Raw genomic sequence first — 19,574 nt, 5'->3', positions numbered from 1 at the left:
CAATGCTGTACGGTGTGGTGGGAGAAAGCAAAATGTGAATGACACTTGAACTGATCAGTGGCTGAAAAAGACTGACCCAAAGCCCCACTATATGTATTTTTTTATTATGTTATTTTAGTTTGCATGAGGCTAGTGAAACAGCTAACGCTGTCCCTAAGCCAGACATTAAATGCATAACCGACTTTGATTTATTTGTCAAGTGTGCGGTTCAAGGCTTTAAAAGAAGTGGTTAGGCAGCAGTGTCCTCAGGGCCGGACTGGAAACCACAACCGGCCCTGGCAAAGTGCTCGGCCATCCCACCCACCTCCCCCTCCCCACTCTGGGGTGTTGGGGGTGCCGCCGAGCTCTTTGCCGGGGCCGGTTTTCAGCCGATTTTTTTACAGGGCCGATTTTAACGGCCCTGTAACAAAAACGGCCCCCAGGGGCCCAAAACCGTCCCCCACCCGTGCGGCACACCGGGGGATTGCCCGGTGCCTGCTATGGCCAGTCCGGCCCTGAGTGTACTCCCAGCAGCCCCCGCGGCACGCCTTACTTCATACGCCTTTGGAGAGAGGGTTGAGTGCAATAGGTAGCACGACAATGAAACCTCTTCAGATTCATCTTATTAAAAAGCCATGTTTCTAAAACGTCAAAGCCATATTTTCCTCAGTAGGCCAACAGAAAACAAATGCAGGTGTTGCACAGGTTTTAAATAGATTTTCTTTGCAAGTTGAGGGTTCTTGAATCGGGTGGTACTGCTTCTTTAACAGTCAGCGTTTTTTAAATGGCTTTTTTCTCAAGGGGATCAATTTATAAATATACATAGGCAGAACTATTGGGATTATATGAATGTTAAACACTCGCATTTGCTGCTGAATAAATGACTTTAAAATCTATAGACTTAAGGCCAATTGTTCATACCCACATGTGCCCTTGTCTCAGAGGAGAAATAATCTATTTTGACTCAATTATGTAGGATTAATTTCTACTGTTGACATTTAGTTCTAGAGGTTCCTACATCTTCTGTATGTTTCTTAAGTTGCAATGCAGTTTGTAAAATTGTTTTTCAAGTTGTAATGTATTTTGTAAAATTCTGGGACTCCTGCTGGGAGCCAGTTTCTGGAAGGGATGATCGTCTAATGAAAGAACTAAAAAAGTTAAGACTATAATATTTTCTTCTCTCTTAGGCGTGTTTTTAGAAGAGTTTATAAAACTTATGAGTGCCAAGACTGCAGCTCAGCAGACCTACGGGGAAATAAGACTGATATTCAACGCCTTTGACGTGCACTGTAAGGCTGTTTTCCTTCTTAACTTTTATCATTTTTATTTTATTTGAAAAGGATACATTGTTTTTGCTTTGCACTTCATGTGGGACCCAGAAGAACTGAATCGCCCCTTAGTCAAGTTAACAAAAATCATGACAGCGGCACAGGAGAACCCATAAAAACAGATGTGGTAGACTGGAAAAGAATGATGCATCATTTCCGAACAGTCCATGCCTAGTACTGACATAGGCTCCAGACTGCCAGAGGGTATGGCCACTAGGGCTTTTCAGGACTCTTATAAACAGGGATTTGGCGCACACGTAGGACAAGATTGTTCCACAGGGATGGGCTCAGGTTGGAGTTTTTCTTTTGCCCCTTCCCACCTACATCACCATGGGGATCAAAAGATTAAAGTATGCGCTTTGATCAACTCTTGTTAACTGATATTGGAACACCTCCTTTGCCAATAACGCACCCCTAAGCCACGTTAATTGTAGACAAAGGATTTTAAATGGACTTCTGGTCTGTAGTGAAGCTGTTGTCAAAGCCCTGAGACAGACTGAGAATTTTTGCATCTTTTGTCTGCCGTGCCACATTTTGCATCAAACTCTGATGTGCAAGAGAGAGCAACGTACCTTTTATTAGCATTGTAGAGTCTGTAGTCATCTGCAGAACCGAAGACTAGCATGTCAAGGAGGAAACTTTGAGCTTTCTTCATTTGCTTTTGCCTTTAAGAAAAATAGAACTTGACAACTGGCCCTTTCTAGGTCGAGGACCTAAATGCTGCGCTTGCGCAGTCTGGGGTCGGAGAATTAATGCTTCTTAGTAGGGCTTAAGAACCCGCCTCCCTGCCCCGTCTCTCCTCCATTGGCTGGGTTCCTAAACGGAGGCCAGCCTTTGGAGGAGAGATGCGTCACTCCGATTTAGCCCCGTCTTTTTCGGATTTGGGGGCGTAAGTTTTGCTGTTCTTTAGACAGTGACGTTGTCTGTCACTCAAAACAGCAAAACCACGCCCCCGATTCCGAAAAATACGGAAGCTTGCGGCCGCCATTTTGCTGCTCGAGCAGCGTCTACCAGGACATGAGGTAAGCCTCTGCCCCCCCTGTTTGTGCCTCGTTACTTGTGTGCGTGTTCGGTATGTATTTCTGTCTGCCTGCTCCCATGGCGAGCCTCACCCCCTCTCTGTATCATTAAGGGAAGCATCCCAGGAGTGTAGTGTGCGCGCCGCAATGAAAAGCGCATGGCATTCTGACTGGTTTCTCTTTGCGCTATCCGGGGTGAGCACCCGCTGGGTCAATTCTTTTCACTTTTCCCGCTCCCTGCCCGCGGCAGCTTCTCCTGCTTCTCTCGCGGGGGGGGGGGCTAGGGCATAGCTTTGTCAGCACTTTGATGCGGGTGGGCTCCGCTTTTACTTCATGGCGCCTAGCAGCTCTTCACACGCTGCAGGCGCTCGGCTAGGGCATAGCTTCGTCAGCACTTTGATGCGGGTGGGCTCCGCTTTTACTTCATGGCGCCTAGCAGCTCTTCACACGCTGCAGGCGCTCGGCTAGGGCATAGCTTCGTCAGCACTTTCATGCGGGTGGGCTCCGCTTTTATTTCATGGCGCCTAGCAGCTCTTCACACGCTGCAGGCGCTCGGCTAGGGCATAGCTTCGTCAGCACTTTCATGCGGGTGGGCTCCGCTTTTACTTCATGGCGCCTAGCAGCTCTTCACACGCTGCAGGCGCTCCCTTTCAAACTTCTTCACCCCCGCCGCCGCAGCTCCCAGTGTCTGCTCTAGAACAAAGACACGGCTCAGACGGCAGAGGTTGAGGCATCCGAATTTACCTGTAACCCTTTACTTACAGACCATTTCTGAGATATAATGAATCCGAGATACAGGCAATTCCTGGAAATGACTGCGCCCACTTTACCTAAGACTCGCAGTGCCAAAAACAAGCGATCTATTCTGTCACAATAAGCAGAGTCAGGACAGGAAGGATGAAATTCTCTGAAAGGGCGAAGCTTGTGACGCACAGGCTCCCTGGGTTGGCACAGCGACCCACTACACGTTCTTAATCTAGCACACGTTTTTTAAAACTGAATACACAAGCAGCTTAACCTGCCCTTTTGGCTTCGCCCATTGGGGTCACTTGATGATCCCAGAGCACCCTTTTCAGACCCCAGGCTTTATTTAACAAATGGGTGTGTTCCAGAAATTGTAGTCTTGCTTCCGTTTAATGGAAGTGCTGGGGTTGACATGCACGAAAACAATGGTTTGTTAAGGTAAGTCACAGGACTACAGCTCACGTGGCCTGATGTCGTCATCTGGTAATCCTATTCATTGCACAATGTCCATTCTTCCCTTTGGTCCTGTGCCCTGGCTGCCAAATGTGTCTTTGTCCTGGCTGGCAAGCTTGCTAGCGCTGTGCACTGGTTGCCAGGTGTATCTCTACCATCCCTTCCCCGTTTGCTATGTCTGCATTCATAACCTCTGGTGTGTCAGTCCTGTATATTGCCTGCCTCCTGTATATTGCCTTCCTCCTGTATATTTCCTTCCACCTGTGTCTGTGCTTTGCCTGCCTCCTGTGTCTGTGCTTTGCCTGCCTCCTGTGTCTGTGCTTTGCCTGCCTCCTGTGTCTGTGCTTTGCCTGCCTCCTGTGTCTGTGCTTTGCCTGCCTCCTGTGTCTGTGCTTTGCCTGCCTCCTGTGTCTGTGCTTTGGCTGCCTCCTGTTTCTGTGCTTTGCCTGCCTCCTGTTTCTGAGCTTTGCCTGCCTCCTGTGTCTGTGCTTTGCCTGCCTCCTGTTTCTGTGCTTTGCCTGCCCCCTGTTTCTGTGACACACCAGCCTCGTGTCCTGTCTGCTCTGTATTCCTGTGCCCTGTCTAGTGTTTAATACAGACTCAGTTAATTTAGTTTATGTGCCTGCTGCATGCAGGCTTCTGTGTGCAAGCTGCAGATTGCAGCTTCAAATCTTAGTGGGCTTATGTAGTCTTTTATCCTTCAGAGCATTTTCCAGGCTCACTAGCATTACAGAAATCCTCTTTACTACATGATGGGCGGCATACTGGTTTGTTAATGATGCAGTGTTTATCACTCATGCTTACACAACTGACATCCTTGTTGGCTGACCTGCTTGTACTTAGGACCTTGTGTGGGTTCAAGATGTGTATGGAATAATACACTTTTCTGCAAACTGATCTGCCTTTGGTGTCACAAGAGAATAGGGGGCCTTTACACCTTTTCGTGTTTCTGGTTGTTTGCCTCCTGTTTATTTCAGACTCACCACACCAAATTTCCACCTTTTGCAAAAGCAACTCCCCTTTCCAGAGTGTGTGAAGCGTAGAGGGCTGTGAGAGCTGTGTGGGCTGTGAGCTCTGTGTGTGTGTGTGTGTGTGTGTGTGTTTGGCTCTGTGTGTGTGTGTGGCTCTGTGTAGATAGCTTTTTTTGTAAGTGGTCTGTATGGGTGGCTCTGTGTGAGGGTGGCTCTGTGTAGGTGGCTCTATGTGAATGACTCTGTGTGGGTGGCCCTGTGTGGGGGGCTCTGTATGTGTGTGTGGGGGGCTTTGTGTGTGTGGCTCTGTGTGGGTGTAAATGCAATAGGTCATGCATTTGCGAGCGAACACGCTATTGGCATTGTAAATGCCAATGCCATTTATTTAAAGATTACGCTATTGGCATTGTAAATGCCAATGCCATTTATTTAAAGATTAAGCTATTGGCATTGTAAATAACAATGCCATTTATTTATGATAAAAAAAATCATCAGCAATGCCAATAGCTCTACCTTTAATAATGCCGAGACCATTGCATTGTAAATGCTTGTTGAGACTGTGTTCTAGAAAATCCAAGTTGTTTAACTATCCCTTTATCGGTATGGTCCCACAAAGTTGCTTTGGGAGCTCATACAGTTGTTTGCGTAACATGTCATTTTTCTCAAAACCATACTTTACGTTTTGCTGCCACTCAGTTTCCAACTTGTCTCTGCCATCCGCCTTCCAAGAGCCGCGAGTGCCCTTGGCATAGTGGGCAGGTGCTGTTCTGGCTCCTGAAATACAGGGAAAGAAATGAAGTTCAGTTACACCTAAATGTGTCAGACAAAGCCTCTTTTCCACAACAGCACAAATACAAGGGCCATATAGATTTAATGACATATAACACAGTTGTGTCAATGTACTTATAGAAAGCAGTGGCGGCTCGCAGCAGTAAGGCTGTGGGGCGGGGAGGCGTTGCGGGGCTGGGTGGGGGGGGTTAGTGGAGTCCAACATACGACTGCAGATATTTATTTATTTATTTACGTATACCTTTCTATGTCAGACTCCACTACCCCCCACCCAGCCCTGCCCCTACCTCCCTCCCCGCCCTCAGCATTACTGCTGTGAGCCGCCACTGATAGAAACACATTTCCAAGTGCTGATGGGATAAGATTTAAGATCGGGGCTGTCTTAAAACATGTCAGAACCTCGAGGCAAAAGGCACCAGTGTGAATGAGTATGAAATATGGGGATGTGAGGTGTAGTGATGTCATTACATAGTATTCAGACACCTGGATACTGCAATTTGCAATCTTGATAGGTTGTTGCAGGACAGTCAATTAGAAGGGTCTGTTATAGACTAGACCTTCTTTTATAGCTCAGTTCAGAGATCATTCGGTGCTGCCAGCTCCCTGTCTTCTGGGGTGTGGGTGGGCACTGGGGAGAATAGGACGCGCAGAGGGACAAGCCAGGGCCCGCCTTTAGCATGTGAAAGCTGGACCAACGCGCCAACCTCCAGAGGGGCGGTGGACCTCCCTGTAAGTCTACCTCCGATTTTGTCCAAATAAAATAGGGTTTAAACACTTTTTCTGAAGGCTGTTGATGCACTTCGCTGCAAATTTTTTTTTTTTTTTGTAATGGTGGCCTTTTTTTTTTTTTTTTTTTGTTTACAAACTTTTATTGAGCAGCAAAATCAGGGTTACAGAGACGGGCCTACAACCTCGCGGGCTGGCCGCTAAAATCAAGGCACAATGTGGGAAAAACACTTGCGGCCACTCAGTAGGTCAGGCACAAATCGGATACAAAATGTCGCCCAAAGTATAAAACAAGATAAGGCATTTTTCTTTTTTATACACACCAAAAAGAAACAACAAACAACAAGAAAGGCGAATGCATAATAAACGGAGTCAGCCCAGAAGGAGGAGGGGAAACCCACTAATCAGGAATATGAGATCATAATCAGTAGGACAAAGCAGGGTGGGGGGGACAGCGGGGAGGACAGGCAAATCAAAGGACAGTATACGAAATTTCAGGAACGCCAGCCTAGGGCGATAAGGTAACATCGGGGGGCTCAACCAATGGAGGAGCACAAATATCTCCGCGATAGGCGTTCCACTGACTCCAGATCTTCGTCCATGCCCTAGGTCTGCCCCTGGCTGTATAGACCGTCTTTTCGCGGAACATAGACCAGTCCATGTTTTCCTCCCACACAAAGGCAGTGGGGGGCCTGTACGAGCCCCAGAGTTGCGCTATGTCCCGCTTCGCAACCATATATCCCAGGGTCGCCCATCTGGTCTGGGCCACCAAATAGTCGGTAGGTTCCCACACGTTCAACAGGCATCTCCGGGCCTCAGGCTCTAGGGCAATGCCAGTCACATCAGCCATCACCACAAGTACCTCAGTCCAGTAGGCAGCCACCCTCGGGCACTCCCAGATAACGTGAAGAAATGTAGCACTCATCCCGCATCCACGCTTGCATAAACCATCCGGGGAAAAACCCATCACAACCAAACGAGGACCAGTAACATACACCCGGTGGAGGATCTTGAGCTGAACCAGACGGAGACGGGCAGGAATGGCGACCTCTTTCGGAGAAGATAGTTCCGACTGCCAATCCTCGTCATCCAATTCCAGCCCGTCGCCGACCCAAGCCTCCCTAAGTCGGACAAGCAAGTCAGCGCGATTGTGAATCAGCTTCTTGTAGATCAAGGAGATAGTGCTATCAGGGAGGTGGCCATCCAGGATACGATCTTCTAGGGGGGAGGACTCAGGGATGGCGGCACCAGAAGTCAGAACAGAAGCAAGGGCATGGCGGACCTGCAAATATCTAAAAAATTCCCTATCACTCAAGTCATAATCATTCCGAAGGGCCTCGAAGGACTTCACCACTCCATTCGTACATACGTCACCCACTCTACTTATTCCAATCATATCCCAGCGGTCAAAACCCTTCGTCGTCCAAAGACATCCCAAACGCTCGGATGCATAAAGCGGAGTCGCCAGTGTCATGCGATCCTCCCATCCCAGGCTTACATTCGCAGCTCGCCACGCACTAACCGCAATCCTGGTCGGTCCCGTAAGATGGCGCCCAGCCGACCTGGAGTAAAGCGCTCTATTAAAGTCCCCTCCCGGCAGTTGGAGTCTATCCATTTCAAAGGCCGGATCCCGACCCGGGGAGTACATTGAGTGGTTAATGGCAGACAGTTGGGTGGCCCAATAATATCTCCTGATATCGGGAAGTGCTATGCCCCCGTCATACCAAGGGATGGTAAGCTTCGCAAGGGCGATACGTGGACGCCCGTCCCAAATCAACTGTCTTTGTAGACTCTCGACCTCTCGAAAATAGGTAGCAGGGATGTCATCATAAGAATTCTGGAGTGCGTAAAGGAATTGCGGCAAGGACATCATCTTGAAAAGGGCAGCTCTGCCCAGCGGAGACAGAGGCAATTTACGCCAGCGAGCCACGTCCAGCCTCAGTCTAAGAAGCGGGGGAAGGAGATTACGTTCAAACCGGAGCGATGAATCAAGTGTAATAAAAATCCCCAGATATTTAAAGCCAGACTGAACAACCTGGATAGGAAATCTATTCGGCAACGGGGGCAGAACCCCCGAGAGAACATATACACAGGACTTAGCCCAGTTGATAATCAAACCAGAATTTTTACCAAACGAGGTGAGAACGTCGAATAAAACATTTAAAGATTTACGCGGGGAAGTAAGGTAAAGAAGAATGTCGTCCGCGTAAAGCGAAACGCGGTCCTCAAAATCTGGGGACCAACGTATCCCCTTGAGAGAAGGCTCCCATCGAAGCCACGCAGCCAGCGGCTCTAACGCGAGAGCAAAAAGTAGCGGAGACAAGGGGCACCCCTGTCTGGTCCCCCTACCGAGGGAAAAGGGAACAGAAACTCGACCGTTAACCACAACCTGCGCCAGGGGGTCGGTGTATAGCAGCTTCACCCATCCAATAAACCCCGGGCCAAAACCAAACTTCTCAAGAGCTGCCCAAAGATAGGGCCACTCTATCGTATCAAAGGCCATCGAGGCGTCCAACGAAGCCAAAATGGCCGGCTCCGTCAGAAGCCCCGCCCTCGCAATGGCTCCGTGGAGGCGACGCAGATTAAGAGCTGTGTTACGGTGCGGGATAAAGCCGGATTGGTCCGGATGAATCAAGTCACTAATGACCGTCAGGAGGCGAGTAGCCAAGAGCTTTGCAAGAACCTTGGGCTCAACATTTAACAGGGAGATGGGTCTATATGACGAACAAAGATCCCGGGGCTTACCCTCTTTAGGAATTACAACGATCGTAGCCAGGCGCTGGTCATAGGGGAGAGCACCCCGCTCACGGGACTCCAAAAACATTGTTCGAAGATAGGGCGCAATCTTATCAGGACGCAGTTTGTACAACTCGATTGGCAATCCGTTCGGGCCCAAAGCCTTGCCTGAACGGAGAGAGCGAATGGCAGTCGCTATTTCGTCCGTAGAGAACGGGGCCTCCATAGAGACCTGCTCCAAATCGGAGAGGCAGGGCAAAGCTATATCACGCAGCAAGAGGCGAGAGTCGCCTGTATCCCGTTCTGACACAGGGGAATAAACCGCACGAAAGTAGTCCGCAAAACATTCCACTATTTCAACTGGGTCCGTCACTCTCACACCATTCGAAGTCTAAATCACCGGCACCACTCGATTCGCCCTCCCCTTCTTATCCAACCAGGCAAGCAATTTACCCGCTTTGTCCCCAACATCATACAAACGACCCTGTTGCTCTCGAAACATCATTTTAGCCGCATCTGTGACCAGAGACTTATAGGCAAACTGTTTCAGACCCAGGGCATGGAGTTTGCCAGGAGTAACAGTCGATTCCAGGTCAGCCTCCATCTCAAGTATTTCCATCTCAAGATCCACCACCTCCCGATTCCTCGCCTTTTTGGTTTCAGCAATGAGAGACAAGGCCTGCCCACGAATCACTGTCTTAAAGGCCTCCCATAGGGAAACCGCAGAGGAGACGGACCCCTCGTTGTCTAAAAAATAATTGTCCAGGGACTTAATCAATAGATCACGGGTCCCAGGGGTGGTCAGGTACCAAGGGTTGATAGGAGCCACCCGGCCCGCCACCTCCACCCCCACATCAAAGCAAAGCCAGAGCGGAGAATGGTCCGAGATGCCCCGGGGAAGGTGTCTAATCTCCCGGACAGCCGATGACTGTGCAGCTGGCATTAGGAAGTAATCCAGTCTAGACAGACTCCCATGGGCCCCAGAATGGAAAGTATATTGAAGCTGAGTGGGGTGCATAAGTCTCCAACAGTCCACCAAACCAAAAGTATCCTAAAAACCACCCAGCCACAGTTGGGCCAAAGGAGTGTCCCTAGGGGGGTAACGATCACTCAGACCGGAGAACACAGAGTTAAAGTCACCAGCCATGAAAAGAGCGCCATCAGGGAGGCCCAACAGCACTCGGCCCAAATCGGAGAAGGTAGAGGTCTGCATGCCGGGGGGCACGTAGACGGCGAACAGAGAAAGGGTCCGGCCCCCATATCGTCCCACGAGGACGGCATAACGCCCCCGATCATCAAGGATCACATCATCTATCGCAAGGGGAAGGGAAGCCCGGACCAGGATGCCCACCCCCCTGGAACCCGTAGTAAACCCTGAGTGCGCGACAAGGCGATATCCCCACCTATTCATTGCACGACAAGTATTACCCACTAGATGGGTCTCCTGCAGAAAAACAATATCGGGAGACAAACGTCGCAGGCATTGCAACACCACCCCCCTTTTTATACGATCCCCCAGACCATTGACATTCCACGAAATAAACCTCAACCCGCTACCCCCCATCCCACAAAGTAATGCAGGAACCATCCCCCACTGAGCATGACATTGAAAATTCCATTAGCAAGATAGTCGCCTTGAAAAAACAAAACACGAACCTCAAACACCCCACCAACCCACCCCCCAACATCCAAGAAAATACCCCCCACCCTGCACCCCTGCAGTAAGCTAAAAAGCCACCCCAACATGCAGTGTGCCTGTCGCCCAAAAACCCCCGTTCTACAAAAAGACCCCGGAGGAGGAAAGGCCCCGTCCCACCCGCCACCCCGACAGAGCTAAAGGGAGAAGAGAACACACAGAAAATAGAGGCACTCAAGTATGGAACCCTGGGAGAATTCACATGGCACGGAGACAGGGGCATAGACCATAAGTTCAGCTCTCTACACCACCCTCGGCACCACCCGGGTGTTCAGTGGGCTCAGTCCAGTTAGGCCGGTCCGGCAGAGAGTCCAGCCAGTCATTTACCGAATCAGGCCGATCAAAGAAAAGGGTCCGTTCATTGTACTCAACTCGCAGCCTGGTAGGAAAAAGCATGGCGTATCGCAGTCCCAAGTCCCGAAGACGCTTCTTGTCTCCACGGAAGCCCATACGTTGTCTCTGCACAAGCTGTGAGAAGTCCGGGTAAAAGTTCACCATGGCATTCTCAAAGGCCACCGGGCCCTTAACTCGCGAGGCCTGCAGGATAGCGTCTCGGTCCCTATAATGAAAGAGTTTTGCAACAATGGGCCTCGGCGGGGCGCCCGGCTTGCCCTGTCCACCCGGAACACGATGGGCACGTTCCACCGCAAAGAATTTGCTCAATCCAGATGGAGAAAGGTAGTTTTGTATCAAGTCCTCAACCAGGAGATCAACAGAATGTGGGCCAGGATTTTCCGGAACGCCAACCACACGCACGTTGCAACGCCGTGCTCTGTTTTCAAAATCCTCCAAGCGCCGAGTCATGAAATCATTCACCTTTCTGAGGTTGCCAATCTCCGTCTGTATCTCCGAGACGTCGGCCGTGAGGCTAGATGACCTGAGATCCAATGACTTCACCTTCTCATTGGTTTTAGATAGGTCGGCCCGAATCAAGTTCACATCTATGGCCACAGTATCTATTTTGTGGGCCAGAGCTTCATACTGTTGGCCAATGGTTTCTCTCATGCCAGAAATGGCGCCCATGATGTCCTGCAGGGACGGCTCCGCCGAAGCCTCCAAAGGGTGCCCAACTGCACTCGGGCCAGGCAAGGCGGCTCCAGGGGACCCCTTCGATTGTGTGTACCGGTCCATGATGTTAGACTGGACCGGGCCCCCGCGCAGGGGCGTCTTGGTCTTCCGCCTCTCTTGGTCCCCTCTGCCAGTCATAATGGAGACCGCGTCCCCGAGGGACCCACGCGACCTGGTGAAAATGGCCGCAGGAGGACAGGGCGCCGGAGCCAAAAATCTGCAGCGAGGGCACATCGAGGTGTGAACCGGTTTGGAAGGATGCGAAGCAGGTAAAAGGTGCAACAGCAACCTCGCGTCGCTGGACCCAACAACGGCCAGACACCTCTGCCGGAAGACGTAGTCCGAGGCAAATCGAAACCGAAAGTTAAGAGGGGGACCCACAAGTCGAATCCCCCTGCCGCTGTTGTTCAACTCAGACACAGCAACAGAGCCTCACCAAGACCCGGGCGCACCACCGGGGCGGGCCCCGAAAGTTCGCGTCGACGTAACTTCGGTGCCCCTGGTTCAATTCGAAATCCAAAAACGGCATTAAGATCAGCCCAGGTTCCCCTACAAGAGTCCTCGTAATTAATCAGGATATGTTCAGGATATCATGCCGGGAGTGGCGGGGGTCCGGAGAGCACTGTGCTCACGCGGCCATCATGGATGCCCGCCAAGCTCCTCCTTTAATGGTGGCCTTAACCTTGCCGAATGAATCCTCCTCCTCCCAAATTTTCATTACATAGACAATTAAAGAGGGTGAGTGGAGGGATGGGGCACCAAAGTCAGTTTCGCCCATGGCACTCTTTGAGTAAAGGCCAACCGTGCTCCACCTGAAGCATAGGGCGAATGCTGCCCTCGACTGTGGGCACCTCCCCTTGCTGTGTTGAGGAGGAAGCTCAATCAGTTTCAGAAAAGTAGAAAAACGTAAACTGACATGTCTAAAAATGTCTACTTCTCTTTGGCAGTGGGCTTGGCAACTCCTTCAGGGAAGCAAAGGAAGGAGCCCGGATAGCAGCTTCTAAAATGGCTGCTTCGATGGAGGAGACAGAAGGAGTGCTGAGGAGAATGGAGTCGCTACTTCTCACCCATGCTCCAGGCGAGAGGCAGCTCCTGCTCCCATTGCGTTCTTTATTTTGAGTGGGGGTGGGAGGTTGCTAATAGCCTTATTGCTCTTACCTGCAGAGCAATAACGTCTGTTACTTACCCTCCTTGTTATGTGCCCTCACGTGCAGATTATCCTGTAACTACATGAAGGGTATTTAACAGCAGTTATTGCTGTTAGAGGGACCATCGCATATGAAAGAAATGGATGACCACAAAATCAATTGGTTCTGCTAAAATCCTGCTAAACAAGACTCTAAAGTAACTGGAGAGCCAGCAAAAAGCAGATGGTGCTTCAGAAGGCTCCTGCTCTTTAGCGCAATCGTCTCCTTGTTCGACAAAACCTGCAGGTAATGTGTATCGTTTATGGACGCTTCCCAGTTTAGATCACTGCCATTATGTACCTGAATTGATGCCAGTGCTTCTTTTCTAAACCTTCATTGAGAATGAAGGATCCACCTGACAACAACCCATTGCAGCAGGAAAGCGCTTTCGGGACCATCGTTCAGGTGTGACTATCCAGGTTCATAGGCTGATCAAACCCGACAGCGAGGCAGCATCCGGCATTAACACGATCCAGGGCATCTAACCTTTTATCAGTCTGCTTTTTATTGCAGAATTGACTGCCATCACCTTAGATTTGTCTGTGTTAAATCTCAGCCCGTTTAAAGTATTCTAGACTGCTATTGGGGAGAGATGGGCTTCACTTCCAGAAAATTAGTCGCAATCGAGACCTCGGTTAGTGTATCATCATAGTATCAAGCTTTCACAATGTCATGCCGTGACGATATTTATAAGTCATCTTATGTGTGCTACAAATGGGGCCAATCAATCTTTGAAATAAACCGCAAGAAGCAATGAGCTGCCTGTTTGTTCTGTTAATTTCAGCGTTGATCCAATTCATGCAAATTTGCCAAGCGCTAAAGACCTGTGAGAGCATCCAAGCCCAAAATGGGTACAAAAGGGAATTTGATTTATACAAGGATGCAAAATAGCTTTAATACTGTGGTGCAGGGAGCAGAATAAAATAGTTTTTTTAACGTGTTCCGGATGGCCATGTAATCATTCATACATAAATACAAGAGTGGTAAGCTGTCCAGCAACGAGCCACATGAGTCACAAAGCTGCTGTCCCTATCTGCTACACATTTAAATCTAGGCACCCCTAGGAACGCTTTCTCTACTAATCGAAGATGTGTTAAGGGATATTGTAGTTTGTATCTACATTATTATACCCGAGTCTCCGAGAGTGATATGGTTTTTATGAGAATGTTCTTAAACCTAGACTGACTCAAGGAAGCGTACAGTAACACGTTACACTCAATCACGGTCGAATAAAAGAACATGATTCAGTTTATTATCACCAGTGTATAGTGAAATCCTTATGAAGTGGAAAAGAAAAAAGGACAACAAAGTAATTTTGCAAAGTAATTATTCACAATTCTGCAACGTGCATTCCAACAGCTACCAGTTTGCCCTGTGCTTGTCAAGTGGCTGATCTGGACTGATCAGATTTTTCATATAACCTGGAGCAGACCCAAATACTCGGCACGAAGCAGGACTTAACTGAAAGCCAGCAAAGCTGACCGATGATGGAAGCTTTTCGCTCATCTCTGCAAGAGTTAGCGGGATATTTAGAGTTTGGCAGACACCCTCCAACAATGGTAAGATGCCCCTCCGCTCTATTTAAAGTGTATACCCACTCACCGATGTCCCACATGCTTCAAAGTCCAAATAATCCCCTCAGTCACAATTCTAGAAACCTGATTTTGAACGATTTGCAGTTGAAAAAGGGAACTACATAACACACTTATGTACACTATATTAAAGTAGTCATTCCTAGCCTGATTGATGAAGTAATGTTGTCATACATTCCTCCAGCAGAAAAGCACTGATGTTCTTGAAGTCTTAAATTGTAAGAATAAATGCTTAGCATGGAACTTACCCGTGTTTCATAGACCTCTTGGTTACCAGGTAACTTACCAATGTCTTATCCATAGAATATTTATTTTTTTATTTTATTGTTCTAGCCCCAAAGCAAGAAATCACAAACTAGTACCATCAATAACAATTGCTGTCCCATTTAAATTCGTTCAACAGCACCACATTACCCAGCTCATCACCTGAAGTTCTCCGTCCCATTACACCACTTCACATTCTCTTTTTTTCTACCCATTAACCTGCTGCAGCGTAATGCATATTTAGTTTGTTAGGCAGTCTTAGCTGGCCCTGGGGGCTATTGCCGGTTTCAAGCTTTACTTTCAGCTCAGGAGATATTGCTGAATCGGTTGCTGTATATTAGGTCCAGACGATCTGCGTAATAAATGTATGTACAATTCAAATTGTTTATTACAATAGACTAAGTATGTATATCTTGGCATACTGGTTACTCCATCACAATTGTGACGGATATCCTGTCTGACGAAATCTGAATTCTATTATATCCTATGGTATTTATATTTCAGCGGATGCAATATACGTCACCGTTGTGATGGTGTAACCCGTCCGACAAGATATAAATCCGGCCCTAAATCTTGCTGGGATCGATGGGACATCTTCCCCACATCAGCACTACTCAATATTCTGCCTTCAGTGTCACCATGGAATCCTTGACGATTCTCAGATCTTCTTTTTTTAACTTTATTTTACTTTTCTCATCATGTAAATATGAAAAGACAGAGAAACAAATTGGTATAGGGTTAAAAATACAGCATGTTTGAACATGCTAACTCACACTCAGCAATACACCCCATACGATCAATTCCAGTGCGGTTCGGAGATTGACCCTTGCACCTGCCTTCATCCAAAGATGCAGACTTCCGCCCTTCATTAACCCGACCTTCCACACCAACAGCACCTGATAGCGGATGCCCTGCCCCCAAGATCATGAGGGGACCCCGATTAACAAGCCCTTTACTCCCTAGCTAGCCTGAGGTGATGCATACAATATCTATCCTCTGATGCCTTCGCTCAGTCCTACCCTGCAAAGGACAATGAATAGAACCCCCTACTTGAACCTCTTTTCGCATCCAGAGAAAGAACTTCAACCCGAAGTTTAGTTGGCAGGTGATGAAGCCAAGTGAACATTGTTTGAAGATCGATCAATCAATCAAGCAATCAAGACATTTGTAAAGCGCACCACATACCCGTGAGGGTCTCAAGGCGCTAAGGGGTGGGGGAATGCTTCTACTGTTCGAAAAAATAGGTCTTGAGGAGTCTTCTGAAGGTCAGAAGGTCTTGAGTCTGCCTTAGGCAGTTTGGAAAGAATCCCGATGGCTTTAGCAGCACCAAACCAGCATGTCGGGAAGGAACCTCCTATCAACCAACTTTACTGGTATTTTATATTCCATATTAATTAGCACCAGGGTCGGAGGAAGAACAGTACATCACGCTTTAGCCTGGGAACAAGGGGTGTGCCCTTCTCTCCTCAAATATAGCCAGTACCTCACCAAACTTCTTATAAACTCAGTACACTCTTGTTTGCCTTTAATTGAAAAGAGATTTATCAAGCGCAACATTGCCCATAGGCGTCAAGGCGCTGCTCGGCATATTACTTTGGCTATCGTGATGGCCTGGGCTAAAGGTCTAATCATAATACCATTGTAGCCTTGCTAATAAAGCAAGTACCTCCTGTCGAGCATCTCTTTTTGGTACAATAAAGCTCAGTTTAAAAATTCCAAAATGCATTCTGAATTTCAGGGTGGTATCCAAATATTTCTGCCCCCTTAGCCAGCAATTGCCCCAACTTTGCCTGTCCTCTCTGTGTATGCAGGAGGTGTGCCAGTGTACGCCTGGGTCTCTCCTCCTCCCACAGCGTCTGAATGAAGCATGTTTATTTTGGAATACATATTCCTGCTCCGCCACCTTTCTGAATTCAAGCATCTTTCACTGTAACTTTCCTATTGTGGCCAATGCCTTTCATCTATGTAAGCATCCTCCAGACAATGGCAGCTGCTACATTTTAAGAGTGTTGGGGCCATTAAAAATGTAAATAAATATAAAAATAACCTTACCTTTCTTGACGATATTCTGCAGGGCACGTACTTCCGAAGTTCCCTCTGCCTCGAGCTTCTCGCTGGACACTGACATCCAAGCCAGTCCAAACACTGGTCTCTTACTGCTTACAATGCTAAACAGCATAAGAGCAGCTCTAGGATTGGCTGGAGCAGGCAAACACTGCGCTCCGTTTTTACCTACAGGGCTTTGCCTCTGCTTCTCTGATGCCATTCAGCTGTTGATTGCAGGAGCCTTAACGGCGCATGTCAGGCTGGCCATAGTGAAAACACTGGCCAATCTGACAAGCGCAATTCAGGTAGTGCAACCCTCAGGTTGTCCCACTGTATTGTCTGTGGCCAGATGGACATATATGTCACCCAAGGGCACACCCCCTGGTGATCCCTATTTTTTTTTTTATTTCTTACAAAATATGGCGTAGTATTAGATTATGTGGACCAGGTGTCTATAACAGGTCGACCACAAGCTACTGGTAGCTCGCAGGATGCCATTGGGTAGATCCCACATTACATTTCAACAGGCTTGAGAATATACAGCTGCTCACCTGATAAGGCAGTTATTTAAAGCACGGTACCTGTTTCTGTGACGGCTCGAAAGCTGACAGTGCAGGACGATGTAGCCTACCGTTTTCTGAAATTGTTTTTCGTTTTAAACAGATTTTTATTGAATTGAAATATACACAGCACTTTTAGTTATACAATATACATCAGTGCTCTCGAGTAATATTCAGTACCACTAAATGGGTCTGGAAGCACCGAAAATAACAACATTCAATAATAGCAATTCAAAGCATATGCTCATGAGCAAGAAGGCTTGCCACTGTTATAGTAGTGTACATGATGACATATGAAGCGAGCATATTAAAGCAAATCAATAAAAAGCGATCAATCAAACACTCAAACCCAACACCACCCTCCTGCGGCACCTGCCCCACCCCCCCATTTTCCTCCCTCAAGGAAAGTTATCAGGCAACGATGATATGATATGAGTAGGCACTTCTTAAAGAATATCGTGCAGTAGGAGCGGAGCCCAACAGTGAGATACAATTATAATGCAGGGGAGGTGCAAACAAAGTTGGAGGCTCAAATATCACAGTACAGAGAGCCTAACAGGAAGGGCGTGTCTAGGGGGGACATTAATTTGCACTTTCGGTTCCAAGGGGAGCTTGTCCTGGTGTGTTTCACGAAGCACAGCGAAACCCTCCCACGTTGCCCATCGTATTACGTCTGCTTGCCACCTTTCAGTCTGGGGACCATCGTCATTCTTCCAAATCCTAGTAATCTTATGCTTAGCTAGTACCAAGGAAAGGGCCAATGAAGCGGGTGGTGACTCTGTATTTGGCAGGGCGAGGGTAGATGCCCAACAGGAAAAATTGTTGAGAACGGGTTAAAGTGTGGTCAGTGGCTTCGGCCAGAAGGCGAACCAGTTCACACCAGTAATGGATCAAGTGGGGACATTCCCACAGCATATGGAGGATGTCTCTTGAGGCAACCTGGCAGTCAGGCAATCAGAGGAGGTCTGGGAAGTGCTAAGCTTCAAAGGCATGAGATACGCTTGCCCAGTTACCACCTGAAATGGGGCTTCCAGGTCATCATTTCTCCAAGCCACATAAAGGCCCGAGACCAAGTGATGGACATTGGAGGTGTCACAAAGGAAGCGACAGCTGGGAAAAGGTTTGGGTTCCACACCCCATCAGCCCCATATCATATGTATAGCCGCCGTCGGGGTACCATCCAGTAGAAATTGTTCCCCGGAATATCATAGTCCATGGATAGGTCAACAAATGGCCGAAGTATGCCATCATATAACAACGCGCCCACTGTAACCATCTCCATGCCTCAATTAGGTAGATCTGGGGAAAACAGCGACCGCATGCACACCCTAGTAAGGACTCGCAGCTAACATGACCGTCTCAATCTTTCCTCCTCTTTGTCTTTCTCTTGTTGTATTTGTTTGCACTTTTTTCTTTCTTTTTCTCCCTTCTTCCTTCACTGTTGTCCTTTTATTCATTTCAGTCCTCCTTTGTTTTTCTTATTTTCTTTTTTCTTCTGTTTCTTGCCTTTATCATATTTTTCCTTTCCTTTCCATGCTTTTCTAGTTCTTTTCTTTCTCTTCCTTTCTTTTCTCTTTCTGTTGTCCTTCATCTTTATACTTATTTCTTTATTGCTCTCCTTTGGTTTATTCCTTTCTTTTTTCTTCCTCATTTTCTTCTTAGTTTCTCTTTCTTTTTTTCTTTCCTTTTGTCTCCTTTGTGTTTTTTCCCTCATTCTTCCTCAACTTTCTTTTGGTCTTTTTTTATCTGCTTCTTTCTTTTCTTTATCCTCTCTCTTGCCTTTTTATTCTCATTCTGTCACTGTGGTCTTTCTCTGACTTGCCCTCGCTACCTCTTCTCTCTTCCTCTACCGTTTTCTCTCACATTCTGTCTGTCTCTCTCTCTCTCTCTCTCTCTCTCTCTCTCTCTCTCTCTCTCTCTCTCTCTCTCTCTCTCTCTCTCTCTCTCTCTCTCATTTCTCTTTTTCGTGTCTCAAGAGCAAAGGTACACATTGATCCATAGATACCGGAGGTGTAAACCTTTCGTGATACAACTCCTGTGCAATTAAGGCTGTATGCTCCCTGCAGCATAACGAGGGTACTCTTGCGGCAATTGTTATGTTGGTTGGCATGTGTGTACATTTATTGAATACCATAGGCAGTATATCACAGTGGTTTTCAATGATCAGATGTACCTTTCACTATAGCAAAGGTTGGAGACCCCTGTCCTAGATCCTCTGATGGAAATGAGAACTTGATGCCAACTTACTAACATAAAGACAGTAAACCTGGTGGAGTGTAACCTACAAACCACTTCAGCATTGCATGAGGTTGGTGCTTTCTGGGCAACAATCAGTCTGGTGAGACTCACAGGAGAATTTCTTGTTTGTTGGTACCATATCTCTTTTTTCCCGTGAGTAGACACACTCTAGAATACA

The 19,574-nt window shown here is 47.8% G+C and overlaps 1 protein-coding gene across 1 annotated transcript in view; it reads left to right on the top strand.

Moving 5' to 3' along the window:
• EFCAB11 (EF-hand calcium binding domain 11) overlaps positions 1–19,574 on the top strand; it is a 418,365-nt gene that overhangs the window by 194,498 nt on the left and 204,293 nt on the right. Inside the window, exon 4 of the mRNA XM_078662054.1 lies at positions 1,167–1,268. Within this exon, the coding sequence (XP_078518180.1) occupies positions 1,167–1,268 (102 nt within the window). The remainder of the gene's footprint in view (positions 1–1,166; positions 1,269–19,574) is intronic.

This window comes from Lissotriton helveticus, chromosome 9, assembly GCF_964261635.1.
Source record: "Lissotriton helveticus chromosome 9, aLisHel1.1, whole genome shotgun sequence".
NCBI classification, from domain to species: domain Eukaryota; kingdom Metazoa; phylum Chordata; class Amphibia; order Caudata; family Salamandridae; genus Lissotriton; species Lissotriton helveticus.
This window is presented reverse-complemented; position numbering and strand designations above follow the sequence as displayed.